This window comes from Cololabis saira, chromosome 24 (assembly GCF_033807715.1).
Source record: "Cololabis saira isolate AMF1-May2022 chromosome 24, fColSai1.1, whole genome shotgun sequence".
NCBI lineage: Eukaryota > Metazoa > Chordata > Actinopteri > Beloniformes > Belonidae > Cololabis > Cololabis saira.
This window is the reverse complement of record NC_084610.1, coordinates 2,663,908-2,684,476: the sequence shown is the minus strand read 5'-3', so window position 1 is coordinate 2,684,476 and position 20,569 is coordinate 2,663,908. Positions and strand designations below refer to the sequence as shown.

Genomic DNA, 20,569 nt, shown 5'->3' with positions numbered 1-20,569 from the left:
CTAAATTCCTTAAGCACCACTCGCTCCCACCAATCTTTGCTCCTGACCCGCATCCAGCATGAACGTTGAGACCTCCTTAGAAACAGAAACGCTCCAGCATCTATCGACTGGTCCGGGCTCTCTATGGCCCCTGGACGTGTTACTCGCCGCCGGCGTCGCAAGCGTCGTTCTTTTATCATATTTGCAGTGACTGCAGTCAAAAGATCCATTGTTCTTTTCATCATTACCACTAAAAGGTACATAATGCAGGAAATGTAGGCTGCGGTAGCCTCGTCGAGGTGCTCGGACGCCATGTTTCTTTCTTGTTGTTGGTAAGCGGAGGTCAACCGGAAGTGGCTCTTTGTTGAAATGGTTACCTTGGGTACAGCGCCACCTAGCGTCACGGAGTCAGCCATGCTCTGGTTACAGTGGCTTATTCAATCTGATTCAGTCTGATCTCAGAACAGCATGTGTAATCAGACAAGTTGATCCAATCTTCTGCATGTCATTATCTGATCAGATCTGCAACCAGCTTGAATCGCTGCATGGGTACGTACACATGCAGCGATTCAACATGGATCAACTTGTCTGATCACACATGCTGTTCTGAGATCAGACTGAATCAGATTGAATAAGCCACTGTAACCAGAGCATGGCTGACTCCGTGACGCTAGGTGGCGCTGTACCCGAGGTAACCATGGTAACCATTTCAACAAAGAGCCACTTCCGGTTGACCTCCGCTTACCAACAACAAGGAAAGGAAAAAGTGCATTCTAACTGCTTTCCTATTAATAATCTGTCTAAAACAGCCTTTCTCAACCTTTTTTCAGTCATGACACCTTTCAAAAGTGAATAAAATCTCACGACACCCCAGAGTAAAATATAATTAAAAACCGCACTGCATCGCTCTGACTGTAAATGCATAAGTCCTGTTTATTTTGTAGCAATAACTTGAACACGTTAACTGCACCAGAGTAGAAGTCATCGTTCACTGTTGTGCTTAGTTGCCACGCTGATGGACAGAAACTATGGTGACTTTTAAAAGAAAGACTTTGCCTAAAGGGACTTTTCCAGCCGGCTTTTCCAGCTTTTCACACCGGCCGTTCAAAGTGAAGCCTGATTTATGGTTCCGCGTTAAATCGATGCAGAGCCTACGCCGTAACGTACGCTGCGAAGCGCACAGTACGTGTGCGTCGCCGCATAACCTACGACGTAATCTCTGCGTTGGTTAACGCAGAACCATAAATCAGACTTAAGGCTGCAGCGGCGTGAGAGCGACGGATGACTGAGAGGGAGAAGAGTTTCTCCAGGAGTGGCGCCAGGCAAGTTATGCCACAGTTTGCAGATGGATTGTTGATGCGTGGGCTAACGTCTCTGGTGGGATTATTTTGCGAGCTTTTGCAAAAGCGTGCATTTCCGAGGCGCCGCACGGCACGGAACGTGACTCTGACAGCGAGGAATCCGGACTGAAACAGCTGATTTAGCGGAGCTGTTTAATGCAGAAACAGAGGATGAGGACTTAATGGGTTTGATTAATGTAAAAACTGAAATAAAGTAGCCTACAATCAAACAAAGTTTTGTTCCCGCTGTATTTTTAAATACGCACGCTTGTGTGCTTGTGTGTGTGTGTGTTCTTGTGCGTGTGTTCTTGTGTGTGTGCCTTTTCGGTCGGTGCGCCATGTGTGTTTTAAATACAGAAATGACACAAGACTGAGGCTATGCCTTTCCACACGGCGCCCGTATGGTCGCGAAAATACAGTATTTATATATGAAATGTCAGAATAGGAAATATTTTGACGACACCCCTGAAGCAGTCAAACGACACCCCAGGGCGCTACTACTGAGCAGCGTCGCGTCGTCTCCTTTCACTTCCGGGTGAATCCCCTCCCCCAGGGGAAAACCCCACCCGGGGGAAATTCTCGAGCATGCGCAGACTGTAATATCTATGTCCCCGTACACATGGCATTAACAAGGCGGTTGCGACTGGCTTATCTAGGTGCTGCAAGCGGGTTGATGAATCTGGTTTGACCAGGCTGACTTGACTGGCTTAAGGTGTTCACATGCAGTTTAAAAGTCAGTACGATGTGTGCAAATGATCTCCAACCAGCTTGAATCGCTGCATGTGCACGTACTGAGTGGTTTTGTGGACCAGGTTCCTGTGCGAGGACTCGTCCTTCCCTGTAATCAGACCAAGGATGGAAGTGTCGTCCCGTCCTTGATGGGGATGTTATTGTCCTGGTTGGAGGTTCAGTCATATGTGTAGAGGGAGAAGAGTTGTGGGCTGAGGCAGCAGCCCTGCGGGGTTCCTGTGCTCACTGTGAGCTCAGCAGACCTTCTCTCCCATCCTCACCATGTCTGGCCTGTCTGTGAGAAAGTCCAGGATCCAGTTCTGGGTGGGAGTGGGTACTTCCAGGTCTGCCAGCTGCGTGGTCGGCTTCAGCGGCCTGATTGGATTGAAGGCTGAGCTATAATCCAGAACAGAAGCCGTGCATCGGTGTCATGAGAGTCCAGAGGCCTCATGGACAAAGAGTTTGTGGATTTTAACGTGAATTCGTGGGTGGAATTCTTGCGTACGCAAAAAAAAAATTCAGATTTTCAAAACTGTGCGTTCGCCCAAATCCACACACGTTTCTTTGAACATCACAATCAACGTGGAATCGAGTGCATGCGGGAGCAAAACACTCCGCTCTGTCTCGTCCCTCATGTAGATATATTCAAATATGACAATGAAGGTAATTATCCATTAAAAACCGCTCATCCTAACAAGGAACTTGCAAAAACAAGTAAAACAAATAAAAAAAAACATCAGCTGTGAGCTGGAGATAGTCCTGTCAGAAGTTGAGGCCTATAAAAAAATCAATTATTTAGGGCCATTTCTTCCGATTTAAGCTGCATTGCATTATGGGTATTGTTGTTCTTTGCCCTATCAATTATTTAGGGCCATTTCTTCCGATTTAAGCTGCATTGCATTATGGGTATTGTTGTTCTTTGCCCTGTGTTGCGTTCCGTGAAGATTTTTGGTTTTATTATGATCGTAAGGGTTTGTGAATGTTTATGGGAAGCGTTAGTGCATCATTACACTCTCCTTTTCAATTCAATTCAATTCAGTTTTTTTTACATAGCGTCTAATACAACAAAAGTTGTCTCTAGACGCTTTCCAAAGACCCAGAACATGACCCCCGAGCAATTATTATTTTTCTTGTTTGTATTTTAAGAACCAACACCAGAACTTAAGTTTGTGGACGAAAAACGGCTCCTTGTTCCGCTTTATTGTCACGCGTGTTATATACTGACGGATTAAGCCCAATATACACGTTTGAGTCTTACACATGGTGGATGTCCGCGATCACCTCTATCATAAGTATAACAATGTGAACAACATAAACTTATATTTAAAACATTAAGCATCACAAATCAGAGAGATGTCCGACCTGTAGCAGCTCCAGCTGAAAGCATCATGTTGGTCTGAACCGGAGCAGCGGGTCCAGTTCAGGGCAGAGATCCAGAAGGATCCCCTTGGTATCTAAACCAGTGATGGTCCAGTCTTAGTCCTGGACCAGCAGATCCAGACTAAACCAGCTGATGGTCCAGTCTTAGTCCTGGACCAGCAGGTCGGTGTGATCTGATCATCAGCAGGTTCCTCTAACGGAGACAAAGCTCCATCAGGATTTGCAGGTTCCATCGTTGAGCTCCTGCCTTTAGTTGTTTGTTCAGATCATGCGGTTGATGGTGAGATTGTTGCAGCTCCACTCTTGTGTAACTTATCTGGTGATGTGGGGACTGTCGTGTCCTTCACGTGGTCGTGAATTTATTGTAGACGTCAGGTTTCCTCGTATTCTGCACTTCACTGCATCACCAGTGAGTGTCGCCAACGGACAAAACCTCAGAAAAGTGCGTACGCCAGACATGATGTGTGCGTGAAATACCGCAACTTTCCACGTTCAAATCACTTTTTGAACATCCGACCGTGAGCGTAGAAAGTTTTGTCATGAGGTGAGATTACAGAACCCAAAAGCAAGAGACCCCAAGGTGACAAAGGGCAGCAAAGTCCTTTATTTGAACAAAACATAAACACATACAAAAAGGCCTCTGACAGAAAACAGAGAGAATCCTGAAGATGACTGGAAGGCGTGCAGACTGACAACCAGCACAGAGCGCCCTCAGGGACCGGCGCCACCCTCCATGGTCTGTTTCAGTGGGGGGGCTACAACCTGAGCATCAGCACCTACAGAGCTTCTACAACAGCTTCTACCAGCTACTGTAAGGCTGTTGGCTCCGGACACCACTCTCTCACTCAGAGCAATGAACCCCGGGACTCTGGGACATGCAAAATACTTCCTATGTAGCTGTTTTAAACTTGTACAAATGGCATTAAACCCTATTCTATTCTATTCTATTCTATTCTATTCTATTCTATTCTATTCTATTCTATTCTATTCTATTCTATATATATTCTATTCTATTCTATTCTGTTCTGTTCTATTCCAGCAGAAAACTCCAGGATGTTCATTAAAAGGTGAACGTGTCAGAGGAACAACCAGGAACCAACATCATGGATATAATATAATTTAAAACCTGTTTTATAAAGTCCAGATACCAGTGATGACCCACATGAACCTTATGACAAAGTTGATATTTGAACAACTTACTTTTTGTTCAGATTGCAGAGCTGCAGGATGTCAGAGATCAGCTGTTCTTCTCTGGGCTCAGCTCTGAACCCCTCCCATCTGGAACATCTGGACCTGAGTCTGAACCCCCTGCAGGATTCAGGAGTGAATCATCTGTGTGATTTCCTGTGGAGTCCAGACTGCAGACTGGAGACTCTGAGGTCAGTTCACAGATTTAAAACAACTATAGGTTTACTGAACACTAACTAGATATTTACCAAACACTAACTAGATATTTACTAAACACTAACTAGATATTTACCAAACACTAACTAGATATTTACTAAACACTAACTAGATATTTACTAAACACTAACTAGATATTTACTTAACACTAACTAGATATTTACTAAACACTAACTAGATATTTACTAAACACTAACTAGATATTTGCTAAACACTAACTAGAGGTTTACTAAACACTAACTAGATGTTTACTAACACTAACTAGAGGTTTACTAAACACTAACTAGATATTTACTGAACACTAACTAGATATTTACTAAACACTAACTAGATATTTACTGAACACTAACTAGATATTTACTAAACACTAACTAGATATTTACTAAACACTAACTAGATATTTACTAAACACTAACTAGATATTTGCTAAACACTAACTAGAGGTTTACTAAACACTAACTAGATGTTTACTAACACTAACTAGAGGTTTACTAAACACTAACTAGATATTTACTGAACACTAACTAGAGGTTTACTGAACACTAACTAGAGGTTTACTAACACTAACTAGAGGTTTACTAACACTAACTAGAGGTTTACTAAACACTAACTAGAGGGTTACTAAACACTAACTAAAGGTTTACTAAACACTAACTAGAGGTTTACTAACACTAACTAAAGGTTTACTAAACACTAACTAGAGGTTTACTAACACTAACTAAAGGTTTACTAACACTAACTAGATGTTTACTAAACACTAACTAGAGGTTTACTAAGCACTAACTAGAGGTTTAATAAACACTAACTAGAGGTTTACTAAACACTAACTAGATGTTTACTAAACACTAACTAGAGGTTTATTAAACACTAACTAGAGGTTTACTAAACACTAACTAGAGGCTTTACTAAACACTAACTAGAGGTTTACTAAACACTAACTAGATGTTTACTAAACACTAACTAGATGTTTACTAAGCACTAACTAGAGGTTTAATAAACACTAACTAGAGGTTTACTAACACTAACTAGAGGTTTACTAAACACTAACTAGAGGTTTACTAAACACTAACTAGAGGTCTACTAAACACTAACTAGAGGTTTACTGAACACTAACTAGAGGTTTATTAACACTAACTAGAGGTTTACTGAACACTAACTAGAGGGTTACTAAACACTAACTAGAGGTTTACTGAACACTAACTAGAGATTTACTAACACTAACTAGAGGTTTACTAACACTAACTAGAGGTTTACTAAACACAAACTAGAGGGTTACTAAACACTAACTAGAGGTTTACTGAACACTAATTAGAGGTTTACTAACACTAACTAGAGGTTTACTAACACTAACTAGAGGTTTACTAAACACTAACTAGAGGTTTACTAACACTAACTAGATGCTTACTAAACACTAACTGGTGGTTTACTAACACTAATTAGAGGTTTACTAACACTAACTAAAGGTTTACTAACACTAACTAGATGTTTACTAAACACTAACTAGAGGTTTACTAACACTAACTAGAGGTTTAATAAACACTAACTAGAGGTTTACTAAACACTAACTAGATGTTTACTAAACACTAACTAGAGGTTTATTAAACACTAACTAGAGGTTTACTAAACACTAACTAGAGGCTTTACTAAACACTAACTAGAGGTTTACTAAACACTAACTAGATGTTTACTAAACACTAACTAGATGTTTACTAAGCACTAACTAGAGGTTTAATAAACACTAACTAGAGGTTTAAACACTAACTAGATGTTTACTAAACACTAACTAGTGGTTTACTAACCCTAACTAGAGGTTTAATAAACACTAACTAGAGGTTTACTAAACACTAACTAGAGGTTTACTAAACACTAACTAGAGGTTTACTAAACACTAACTAGATGTTTACTAAACACTAACTAGAGGTTTATTAAACACTAACTAGAGGTTTTCTAAACACTAACTAGAGGTTTACTAAACACTAACTAGAGGTTTACTAAACACTAACTAGATGTTTACTGACACTAACTAGAGGTTTACTAAACACTAACTAGATGTTTACTGACACTAACTAGAGGTTTACTAAACACTAACTAGATGTTTACTAAACACTAACTGTTAAGTTATAAATCACTTCCAATAAATCACAGTGGGAGGAGCGGGGTGTAAGGTGGGTGGTCCACGTGTCACGGATGTGATGTCATTAATAATCAGCTGTGTGCCGCCGGTTGCGCCATAAGCGGAAGCGATCCGTGCGGTGACGTAAAATTGTCGGGAGAGTGATGCGGTACTGGTAAGAGCTCCGTTTATTAATGTGACGGGTTTGTTTATACTTGCTGTGCTGGATCCGCATCTCGCGGCCGCGATCGCTTGTGTGTGACATGGTTGCTGTGCTGATGATGCGCCGCTGCGCTGTCGAGCTGTCGGCACCTGGAGATGTGTGTGCGTTTGTTTGTGGGTGTGGCGGAGCACGCCGTTTTAAGTTATAAATGAACATCGCGGCTCAAAACTTAAGATAAGATTAACTTTTTGTGTTTACTTGCAAAAGTGCAAAGCAATTTATTTTGTATTTGTAAATCCCCATTTAATTGTATTTAATTATGACAGATGATGACGATGATGATGACGATGGTTATTGCTTTTTGTTGTTAATGATTATATGATTATGTTTGAGGTAATTAACTACATTGTACTTGGATTTCATTTTCTTTTTCACAGGTTTATAACCTGCTACAACCCAAATGTACGTCTTGTTGCCACAGAAGCAGTACATTAATTTCAAGAAAAATAAAAACAAAGAAAAGAGAAAAAGCTGAGTTATTCCTCGTCCACTCTCCCTACACCCTGTCCGGGGGGATTTGAGAAAACCGGAACACTAACTAGAGGTTTATTAAACACTAACTAGAGGTTTACTAAACACTAACTAGAGGTTTACTAAACACTAACTAGAGGTTTACTAAACACTAACTAGATGTTTACTGAACACTAACTAGAGGTTTGCTAACACTAACTAGAGGTTTACTGAACATTAACTAGAGGTTTACTAACACTAACTAGAGGTTTACTAAACACTAACTAGATGTTTACTAAACACTAACTAGTGGTTTACTAACACTAACTAGAAGTTTACTGACACTAACTAGAGGTTTACTAACACTAACTAGAGGTTTACTAACACTAACTAGAGGTTTAATAAACACTAACTAGAGGTTTACTAACACTAACTAGAGGTTTACTAACACTAACTAGAGGTTTACTAAACACTAACTAGAGGGTTACTAACACTAACTAGAGGGTTACTAAACACTAACTAGAGGTTTACTGACACTAACTAGAGGTTTACTAACACTAACTAGAGGTTTACTAACACTAACTAGAGGTTTAATAACACTAACTAGAGGTTTACTAACACTAACTAGAGGTTTACTAACACTAACTAGAGGTTTACTAACACTAACTAGAGGTTTACTAACACTAACTAGAGGTTTACTAAACACTAACTAGAGGGTTACTAACACTACCTAGAGGTTTACTAACACTAACTAGAGGGTTACTAAACACTAACTAACTACTAAAGCTGAAGAAACGCCCACAGCGGCTACCGGGTCGTCCTGGTTGATTTCTACTCTGATCCTGATATTTTACTGCTAAAGAAGCTCATAAAGTCGTCACTGCTGAGAGCTGCAGGAAACTCGGCTCAACAGACTTGTGTCTCTTTGTCAGCCTGGCTACAGCGCTGAAGAGAAAACGTGGGTTATTTTTATTATCCTCTATCCACGATGACTAATGAGCTGTTCTAGTTGTGCGAAGGGCTTTTTTATAGACTAGACTTTTTCCATGCACGATAAGAGTCTACAGACTTACAAGAGAACCACTTACTTTCCATTTTACGCACTTTTTGTTTCAGCATTTTCAGTGGCATTAACTTAATAACATCACTTAGTGAACAATACAAAAACATTATTGCTGGTCAAGGACTTCTTAACATTTCAACTTCAAAGCTGTTTAACTATGAACTTATTTACACAAATATGTTTTCTGAAACATTTATTTCAACACGTTTACAGAAGTCATCAGCTGTGTCCTCTTCATTCAGGTTGGAGGGCTGCTTGCTGTCAGAGATCAGCTGTTCTTCTCTGGTCTCAGCTCTGAAGTCCAACCCCTCCCACCTGAAACATCTGAAACATCTGGATCTGAGTAAGAACCAGCTGCAGGATTCAGGAGTGAAACATCTGTGTGGTTTCCTGGAGAGTCCAGACTGCAGACTGGAGACTCTGAGGTCAGACATGTTGTAGTTGTGTGTTCAGATGAATCTGATGTGAAAGTTGTGTTGACACTAGGGTTGCCACCTTTCAGAAATAGAAATAAGGGACGTCCCGATTTCAGCCGTGCGAGCGCCCAAAAAGGGGGCATCCCCAAAACGTCTAAAATGCATATATATATATATATATATATATATATATATATATATATATATATATATATATATATATATATATATATATATATATATATATATATATATATATATATATATTCTCATTCATTCATTCATTCATCATATATATATATATATATATATATATATATATATATATATATATATATATTATATGAAAAAACTAAATGCTTTGATTTAAAGTTTAAAGTGCTTTAATAGCATTGAACTTCCATGACTGTACAGTCTGAACCTGAGCATTGTCATAGTAAATTAAACAAAGTCTGCCTGCATTGGGCTGTTAAACAGTTAAACCTAAATTAAATGACAATACAACACTAGAATGTTCTGTAAATGTAACATGTATAAACACTTTCAAGAGGGAAAACAATTAAATTGAACACACTTATAGAACATGCTAGTCTATTATATAAATAATAAAGTGCTGTAACAGCTGTAACAAAGCCTGTCTTAGAATCTTTTGCTTAGAAAACTAAATAAAACAATAAACAGGCCAGGTTTAAACAGTTCACTGTCACTTCTTCCAGGATTCTTGTTACTTCTTGCAGCAGCTCCTCATCTTTCAGAACTGTGGAACTCCGAACAGGTCTGCTCACTCTTTATGAGCTCCACTGAGCAAAGCACCATATTTTAAGCCTTTATTTATTATAATTTAATTCTTTATTAATTTCATAAAATATTCAAATTTTTTTTGATTTTTTATTTGGGGTTTTCATAAGCTGTGAGCCATAGTCATCAAAATTATAACAAATAAAGGCTTGAAATATCTCACTTTGCATGTAGTGGGAAATAATATATTTGTTTCACCTTTAGTTAGTAGTTAGTAATTTAGTTTAGTAATTTACTGAAACGAATTAAGTTTAGCAATATATTCTAATTTTCCGACCACTGCACAAAGCGCGCAGGCGGAAAATTTGGGGGTTTTCAAAATGTATTTTGCACTCAAAGACGAAGATTTATGTATATATAATACATTTGTGCACAGGAATGAGCAGGAGAATATATCTGTCTAGTTTACATATGCATTATGTATTAATTGTCTGTAGATTTAGTCATTGTGAATGTCAAATATAATATTCAGATAAAGAAATATTATTTAAATGCAAGTTCATTTTGAAACCATGCATTGTGCAAAACTAAATGAAGTTGATATTGACCTACTTTTAATAAAACACGCCAAAATGACGAATCACCACTTTCCACCAAGATTTCCTTATTTTAATATTATATTAAGCATTGAGCACAAGCATTTCAGTCCATAGTAGCCAGTTTGATGTTATAAATAAGCAACCAAAATATTAACCATAAGCTCCTTTATTTATGACAAATCTGTGCATTATATCAGAAAAACAAAACAATCGCATGAAATTATAGGAGGCTTAGAAGTTCATCTGAAATGCAAAGTCCTCATTTAGAGATTCAAATGAAAAAGATTTCCAACCAATCCTAGAAGCCTAATGATGTAAACAAGTCCTCTATAAACGGAGGTTAATAACAAATAATGTGACAAACATTATCACTGTGCAACACTGGCAAAAAATCCAAAGTAGTAAAAAACATCTCTAGCAGAGATTAACATGTACAAACACTGTCCAATGAATGATTAACCAACTGAAAGACTACCAAGCATCTTAAACTTTTATTAATTAACAAATTGCGATATGTAAACCATCGGTGCGTCCGAAATGCCATACTAAAAAGTATATACTAAAATGTATATTTAAGTTCGGCACACTTTTGAGTAAATATCAGCAGTGTGCATTAATTCGGACGTAGTACTAAGAGCGTACCCGTCACTTCCTGCCGTTGGGAGGAAGTGACGTGTCACAGCAGCAGTAGCAGCTGTTACCTTGGTAACAGCAGCAGTATATAATATTAATATTATATAATAATGTTATTATACTTAATATTATACTTATGACATATACGTATCACTTAGCAACCAAACACCGCTGCATTGCATTGTGGGAAGTTTCTGCTCAGCTAGTGTCCATCAATCCATACTAATACATTTCTCCAGAATGAGTATGGATAGAGCATACTATTGAGTATGTTCTAATGTTTCGGACGCTCTAAAAAATCTTGCATACTCATTTTGCTACTCATTAGGGTGGAAGTATGAAATTTCGGACGCCAGACGCCGACCGGAAGTGACGGCCGATCGATCGGGACAACACTACTTCCTCCCCCTTTTTTGAAATATGACCAGGGGCCACATAAAAACTCCTGGCGGGCCGCAAGTGGCCCGCGGGCCGCCAGTTGAATATCCCTGCCATAATATATGTCCCGTATCACACCATATCAAGTTCAGGGGATGATTCAGGTATGAAGAACTGTGCAACAGATGCCTGGCTTCTCTGGGATGTTATATTACATTTGTGGAGGTTCCTGCAGCATGCTGTCTGACACACCTCCGATAGACACTGAAAACGTTCTTCTGCACGCCACGACGAGGTGAGGTGTCTGGAGCCTCTGGAGAGATCTGGACTTGACCTGTTTTTAAAAGGCGCGCGTGACAGTGCAGTGAGCAGCAGTGAGAGGTAACTAGGCAAGGGAGCGCAGAGGGGGCCGGCCGTCTGCAGGGCCGTCTGCCGGCCCCGTCTGCAGGGCCGGCAGAGAGCGCAGACAGAGAGCGTACCAACATATGTTGCTGTCTTTAATATATCCTGTCCTTTATTTTGTTCATTATTGTTAGTTCGTTGACAGGCGTGCATGGGACAATTGTGAAATACGGAACGCAACTTTTAATTCCCAATTACGTAACAATTCCGTATTTCAAGGGACGGGTGGCGATCCTAGTTGACACTAACCTGCAGACATCAGGCTGATCTCCTGCTGATCCACACTGACCATCTTACTGCTCTGGTTTCTTCTTCTCTGGTGTCTTTGTGCAGGTTGCAGTGCTGCGGTCTGTCAGAGATCAGCTGTTCTTCTCTGGTCTCAGCTCTGAAGTCCAACCCCTCCCATCTGAAACATCTGGACCTGAGATTCAACTACAAGCTGCAGGCTGCAGATGTGGAGCAGCTGTCTGATCTGGTGGAGAGTCCACACTACCAGCTGCAGACTCTCAGGTCGGTTCTGACTGGAGCTTGTGATTGTGGAGGACCCAGTTAACAAATCCAATACCATCTTTGTCTGCGTTGTGTTTTTAAATTATTCTCGTTGAGCCATTAGCTTTTTATTTTGATCTGTAAGCGAAGCTATTTGGGATTTCGCATTACGGCGTCTAATTTCATCCCTCCAAAGTCTGAGGGAGTTGAAGTGCTTTAGTTATTTTAACCATATTTAATACTAACTAAGTAACAAATAAAACTATCGGTACCGTAATGATCGTACATGTACTTAATAGGACCATTCAACTCTTTCTCTGACTCTCTACTGAAAAAACTTCCCAAAAACTTCCCATTTTCCTTTCTGTAATATCCCTCCCAAAAAACCTTCAATTACACTTACAAAAGTAACCACAAATCACTTGCTAATTCTTCCAATCATCAGTCTACTTCAGAGAATACCAATCATTCCTGTTGATGTAAGGACAGCGAGTCAGATCCTTACTAAAATGAAATATCTCCAAGTATTTGGGAGAGTAAATCATCCCCACTTATTAAAACCAGTTCTACATATATGTCTATTTCCCACAAATATCTCAGTGTTCCAAACACTTCTTATGGACCTCAAGTCCTGCATATGCTATAAGTCCCACTGGACTATTCTCTTGGTACCCAGACCAACATGGCACTCTGGCCAATCTCTCTTTAATGTTACCCGAGATATTAAACCTTTTTAGAAGAGCGAGTCAAATTCTAAGGCAGGAGAAGCAAAACATTCTCACAACACAACCAAATTCAAGTGTTATGAAACAGTAAGCATTCCTAAACATCTCTACAATAACCCCTGCTCACAACCACACACACTTACCTAACATTTCGGGATGACGTCAACCTTTCTCTAGCACTCCAATTCACAGACTTTCGACAACAACCCAGCAACAATAATTTGGGAATTTGTAAAAGGGACCCCTTACCTCTGTAATAATTTGGATAGAAGTCACTGGTGTGTTGTTGGTCTGGAAAAAGGAGTTTCCATCAAAGGTCTATTGTCATCCGGGTCACAGCACCAAATTGTTGAGGAATAATATAAAATCCAGTTCAGAAAATCTGCTGTAGTGTAGTGAGTTTTATTCAGTAAGCAGGCGGGGAGCAGACCTGCACAGATCGGGTCTGAGTTGGTGTGCCGACACAGAGTGGTTGGAGTCATGACTTTTTATACAGTAAGTTCAAAGTACAAACGGCAAGAATCAACAAACCAAAGGTGAAAGACAAAAAACAATTAAAGGGTATTTACAGTCAGATGTGATCATTCAGTTGGGGACTACCCCATAGTCAGTCAGGAAGTTCATCATATGGCATTCCCGTGGTTCAAGTCTTTGTTGAAGCTAATTCCAAGGTGTCGCCTCTGCAGGGGGTAGGAAGCTGACATTCAGGTCAGCCACGGTGTCACAATGCCTCATCAGAACATATTGTAAAGTAAAAGTGTTGCTTGAGTCAACAATGGAAGCATCCAACAGCTCTCTCAGTCAGCAGCTCACCGGTCCAGAATTCATGAGTGAGGTTCAGAAGCTTCCTGCAGCAGTTGTTGTCCTGGTTCTGGAGGAACGGAGACAAACGCTCGTTGATAAACTCCTCCCCACGCCAGAACCAGCACGACGCATGTTTTCCCATCAGCCTTTAACACATATGGCGTCTGTGGAGGGAGGAGCAGCAGAGGCTGCAGAGAGCATGCAGGAGGAAAGAAGCACACAGGAAGTAACATTAGTCTGTCAATCAACACGCTTCTGATCATCCCAACCTTTATTCCATGAAAATATATGTTATCTGTAATATCTCAGAAAATTAGAATATTGTGATAAAGTTCTTTATTTTCTGTAATGCAATTAAAAAAAACAAAAATGTCATACATTCTGGATTAATTATAAATCAACTGAAATATTGCAAGCCTTTTATTATTTTAATATTGCTGATTATGGCTTACAGTTTAAGATCAAGATTCCCAGAATATTCAAATTTTTTTAGATAGGATATTTGAGTTTTCTCTATGCTGTAAGCCATGATCAGCAATATTAAAATAATAAAAGGCTTGCAATATTTCAGTTGATTTGTAATGAATCCAGAATGTATGACATTTTTGCATTACAGAAAATAAAGGACTTTATCACAATATTCAAATTTTCTGAGACAGTCCTGTAAGTACAGTAGATACAGTTGTGATCCAGTGAAAGGACCAGCAGCTCTTCCTGCTGCTGCTCCCTCAGACAGTCGACACCAGATCATGGAGCAGAAGATGTTCAGCATCGTTATGTCATATATCACATCTCACAATCAACAAGACCAAACTGCTGGTTTCCTTCATGAAGATGCTCCAAACACTGTAAAATAAGTCATATCTGTGACTCCGCGGAGCTAAAAGTAAGACATATAATCAGCTGAGAGAGTAAAATGTAGTTTTGAACAACAAAATACTTTTTCAGGAATATTGTTGCTGTATTGGTGTTTAATACTAGAACTAAGATCACATGTGGGGTTCCTCAAGGGTCCATTCTCGGACCGCTTCTATTCAACATCTATATGCTACCGCTAGCTCAGATTATGGAACATCATAACATTTCCTACCATACTTATGCCAATGACACACAGCTCTATATTTCAGTGTCACCACATGACTACAGTCCCCTGATCTCATTGAGTAACTGTATTCACCAAATCAATGAGTGGATGTGCCAGAATATTCTCCAGCTAAATGCAGAAAAGACAGAGGTGATCTTTTTTGGCCCTAAAAATGAAAGGGAAAAGATTAACGCTCACCTTGGCTCCATGTCATTGACAGCTACAAATCAAGCCAGAAATCTTGGTGTAATTATTGACTAAGACCTGAACTTCAACTGCCATCTAAAGTTTATCACTAAATCTGCCTACTACCACCTAAAAAACATTGCGAGAATTAAGGGGATTCTCTCTAAACAAGACATGGAAAAACTTATTCATGCATTCATTTTCAGTAGGTTGGATTATTGCAATGGCATCTTTACAGGCCTTAACAAGAAATCTATCAGGCAGCTGCAGCTGATCCAGAACGATCCGCCAGAGTCCTTACAAACACCAGGAAACTGGACCATATTACACCAGGAAACTGGACCACATTACACCAGGAAACTGGACCACATTACACCAGGAAACTGGACCACATTATACCAGGAAACTGGACCGTATTACACCAAGAAACTGGACAATATTACACCAGGAAACTGGACCGTATTATACCAGGAAACTGGACCGTATTACACCAGGAAACTGGACCACATTACACCAGGAAACTGGACCATATTACACCAGGAAACTGGACCATATTACACCAGGAAACTGGACCATATTACACCAGGAAACTGGACCATATTACACCAGGAAACTGGACCATATTACACCAGGAATCTGGACCATATTACACCAGGAAACTGGACCATATTACACCAGGAAACTGGACCACGTTACACCAGGAAACTGGACCATATTACACCAGGAAACTGGACCACATTACACCAGGAAACTGGACCATATTACACCAGGAAACTGGACCACATTACACCAGGAAACTGGACCATATTACACCAGGAAACTGGACCATATTACACCAGGAAACTGGACCATATTACACCAGGAATCTGGACCATATTACACCAGGAAACTGGACCATATTACACCAGGAAACTGGACCACGTTACACCAGGAAACTGGACCATAGTACACCAGGAAACTGGACCATAGTACACCAGGAAACTGGACCACATTACACCAGGAAACTGGGCCATATTACACCAGGAAACTGGACCATATTACACCAGGAAACTGGATCATATTACACCAGGAAACTGGACCATATTACACCAGGAAACTGGACCATATTACACCAGGAAACTGGACCACATCACACCAGGAAACTGGACCATATTACACCAGGAAAATGGACCATATTACACCAGGAAACTGGACCACATTACACCAGGAAACTGGACCACATTACACCAGGAAACTGGACCATATTACACCAGGAAACTGGACCACATTACACCAGGAAACTGGACCATATTACACCAGGAAACTGGACCACATTACACCAGGAAACTGGACCATATTACACCAGGAAACTGAACCATATTACACCAGGAAACTGGACCATATTACACCAGGAAACTGGACCATATTACACCAGGAAACTGGACCATATTACACCAGGAAACTGGACCATATTAGACCAGGAAACTGGACCACATTACACCAGGAAACTGGACCACATTACACCAGGAAACTGGACCATATTACACCAGGAAACTGGACCACATTACACCAGGAAACTGGACCATATTACACCAGGAAACTGGACCATATTAGACCAGGAAACTGGACCACATTACACCAGGAAACTGGGCCATATTACACCAGGAAACTGGACCACATTACACCAGGAAACTGGACCACATTACACCAGGAAACTGGACCATATTAGACCAGGAAACTGGACCATATTAGACCAGGAAACTGGACCATATTACACCAGGAAACTGGACCACATTACACCAGGAAACTGGACCATATTACACCAGGAAACTGGACCACATTACACCAGGAAACTGGACCACATTACACCAGGAAACTGGACCACATTACACCAGGAAACTGGACCATATTACACCAGGAAACTGGACCATATTAGACCAGGAAACTGGACCACATTACACCAGGAAACTGGACCACATTACACCAGGAAACTGGACCATATTAGACCAGGAAACTGGACCACATTACACCAGGAAACTGGACCACATTACACCAGGAAACTGGACCATATTAGACCAGGAAACTGGACCACATTACACCAGGAAACTGGACCACATTACACCAGGAAACTGGACCATATTACACCAGGAAACTGGACCACATTACACCAGGAAACTGGACCATATTACACCAGGAAACTGGACCATATTACACCAGGAAACTGGACCATATTACACCAGGAAACTGGACCACATTACACCAGGAAACTGGACCATATTACACCAGGAAACTGGACCACATTACACCAGGAAACTGGACCATATTACACCAGGAAACTGGACCATATTACACCAGGAAACTGGACCATATTACACCAGGAAACTGGACCATATTACACCAGGAAACTGGACCATATCACACCAGGAAACTGGACCATATTACACCAGGAAACTGGACCACATTACACCAGGAAACTGGACCACATTACACCAGGAAACTGGACCACATTACACCAGGAAACTTCACATCCTCACCAGTGGAACAAACTTCCTGTAGACCTGAGGTCTGCTCCAACTGTCAGCTCCTTTAAATCAGGATAAAAACATTACTGTTTACTCGAGCGTACTCCTAAATTGAATACTTACCTGCTGTACTCTACTGCCCTTATTTTTAATAGTTTGTGCTTTTTATTATTTTACTTCTTTTCTTATCATTTTATTTCATTTATTCGTTATTTAAGCGTATTCTTAAATTAGCAACCTGTGCTTTTATTATTTTACCTTCTTTTCTCATTTCATTTTATTTGCTATTTACTGTCTAATTATGTCTTGCCACTTTTAATGTCAATGTAAAGCACTTTGAATCACCTTGTGTTGAATTATTACCACTATTCTATTATACTTTGTTACCACATTCCTGAAAGTAAACGTAGTACTTTGTTGGCTGTCGTTAAAAATTATCATCTGATCAAAGAGACGATCCAGTATCTCCGTCCTGCGTTTAATGTGGAAGCTTCAAGAATTCTGACAGACGTGTTTCTGAACTGTGGAGTTTCTGAGTGAGGGAAGATCATGGAAACGCCAGGCAGAAAGAACCGGGCCAGGATTTGGACCAGGAACCTTCTGAATGTGAAGCTCCAGTGTTGCCACCACACCCCCCTGAACGGAGGAGGAGAAAACACTCATCTAGATGTTTATCTGTGTTTTATTCTTTCTCCAGGTGGGAGCGCTGCAGTTTGTCAGAGATCAGATGTGATGATCTGGTCTCAGCTCTGGAGTCCAACCCGTCTGATCTGGAACATCTGGACCTGAGTAAGAACGAGCTGCAGGATTCAGATGTGAAGCAGCTGTGTGGTTTCCTGGGTGGTCCAGACTGCAGACTGGAGACTCTGAGGTTTGTTCTTTGACTGAAGTTGTAAAACTTGTGAGTTCTGCAGCCACAAACACCTGAGCTGCTCTGAACCATCCTGGTCTCTGGACTCATCTGCTCCTGACATCATTAGAAACAAGCTGAAGTGTCTGCAGGCTGCTTTCCTCTCCGTTGAGCACAAGTGTGCAGTACAGAGTGGTGAACGATGTTCCCTCAACAAAGACTCTTCATTCCATCCCAACATGAACTGAACCTGTGCAGCAGAATGTTTGTTTGTGCAGAGATCGTGCAGCATCGTCTACAAACATCTTCATCTTTCCAACATGTTTCATCTGATTCAGACACTGATATTCTAACGTTTGTACAGACTGAGATATTCAAACACAACACGAGTTTGTATGGATGAATCCACTGGTGGAGCTGCAGAGCTGCAGAGCTGAAGTCACTACGTCTTTATTGGAGCAGCAGCATGATGTCATGAATATTGATGAAGATCTTTTTCACTGGTTCTGTTGGACTGTTGGAACCTGCATCCTGGTGGTTCAGCTCACATCTTTTATTCTTCATTCAGGTTGGAGGAATGCAGGATGTCAGAGATCAGCTGTTCTTCTCTGGTCTCAGCTCTGAAGTCCAACCCCTCCCATCTGAAACATCTGAAACATCTGGACCTGAGCTGGAACCAGCTGCAGGATTCAGGAGTGAAACATCTGTGTGGTTTCCTGGAGAGTCCAGACTGCAGACTGGAGACTCTGAGGTCAGACATGTTTTAGTTGTGTGTTCAGATGAATCTGATGTGAAAGTTGTGTTGACACTAAACCGCAGACATCAGGCTGATCTCCTGCTGATCCACACTGACCATCTTACTGCTCTGGTTTCTTCTTCTCTGCTTTAGTCCTCCAACAGTTTGTTTCTTCTTAAACTTCCTCTTCTGATTTCTGACATAAAAACTAAACATTTGAATGTGTCAGACAGGAACAACTGAAGAACCAGAGATGTTTCTGAACCTGGAATAAAACATATGAAGAATCTAGAATTAACTGGGAAATAATAAAAATATATTTCCTACATTTAAATAGGTAATAGAGGAATTATATAATTAATTATTTGTAATACATTTTTTCTTAAAAGGAACCCTGGTTATTAAGACTTGTAGGCCCTAATAAGCCACAATTGTTCTCTTATACTAAAATATGTTGTTAGAAACACATAAAATAATGTAATTGCTTTAAAAATCTACAATGTTTATCACATATTTTGACCTGCGGGAGGCGCTATCTTTTATCTGCGCAATGCATTCTGGGGGCGATGAAGTAGTTCGGTTGCTCTGGGAAGATAAGCCGCGTTAGTTTAACTGCGACAGGTATCTAAAACATAGACTAGCAGCACTCTCCCGGCCGTGGAGCTGACGAGGGAGCCCATAAGACGTCTCGGTTGAGGCAAACTGGATCAAAGTTCTCGTGTGCACGGGAGATCTGCAAAAATTATCAAAGTCGTGCGCAACTTATCAGTGCATTAAACTGTATATCCTAATGCAGCAGCGCCGCCAGCCGGAATCCTGTACGCACTGTGCGTACCCTTTTTTTGAGGGATTTCTGTATTTATTTTTGGTACGTGCTGGTTCCACCGTTTGATGTTACCATGACAGACCAGAGGCTGAGTGGACTTGCCCGGGAGTTTGACGAAACGGGGAGGTGCAGACTTCCCTTCAAATAGGCAAGAACATCATTATTTACTTTAATTACTATTCTGAACATTTTGGTGGAGCCACATCTGGCTGGGGTTTGTATTGTAGCATAGGTTACCTGCTAGTTGAAACGTGTGGTCGGTTAGCCTATTTATGGTGCTTTACTTTTTTTTTTTTTTTTTTTTACTTTTTTGTAGGTGCGCCATCACCTTAATGTTTATGTTTCTGTGTGGAGGTGCGCATAGTAATGTCACCATATTTGTAGTGCACCGTGCACACGTTATCCAATTTGTCACTGCAAAATTTTGTTTGAGGAAAAAAGATATTTGAAATACTTATTGAACTCTGAATAGCCAACCAATCTATCCTCTACCTAATGGATAGTGGAATATTCAGGCCGAG

At 40.5% G+C, this 20,569-nt stretch overlaps 1 protein-coding gene across 2 annotated transcripts in view; it reads left to right on the top strand.

The window, feature by feature from the left end:
- LOC133425044 (NACHT, LRR and PYD domains-containing protein 12-like) overlaps positions 1-20,569 on the top strand; it is a 210,295-nt gene that overhangs the window by 171,647 nt on the left and 18,079 nt on the right. For both annotated transcript variants that reach the window (XM_061715695.1, XM_061715696.1), the window contains exons 6-10: positions 4,640-4,807; positions 8,924-9,106; positions 12,181-12,357; positions 18,334-18,507; positions 19,055-19,237. In XM_061715695.1, coding sequence (XP_061571679.1) covers positions 4,640-4,807; positions 8,924-9,106; positions 12,181-12,357; positions 18,334-18,507; positions 19,055-19,237 — 885 coding nt within the window. The remainder of the gene's footprint in view (positions 1-4,639; positions 4,808-8,923; positions 9,107-12,180; positions 12,358-18,333; positions 18,508-19,054; positions 19,238-20,569) is intronic.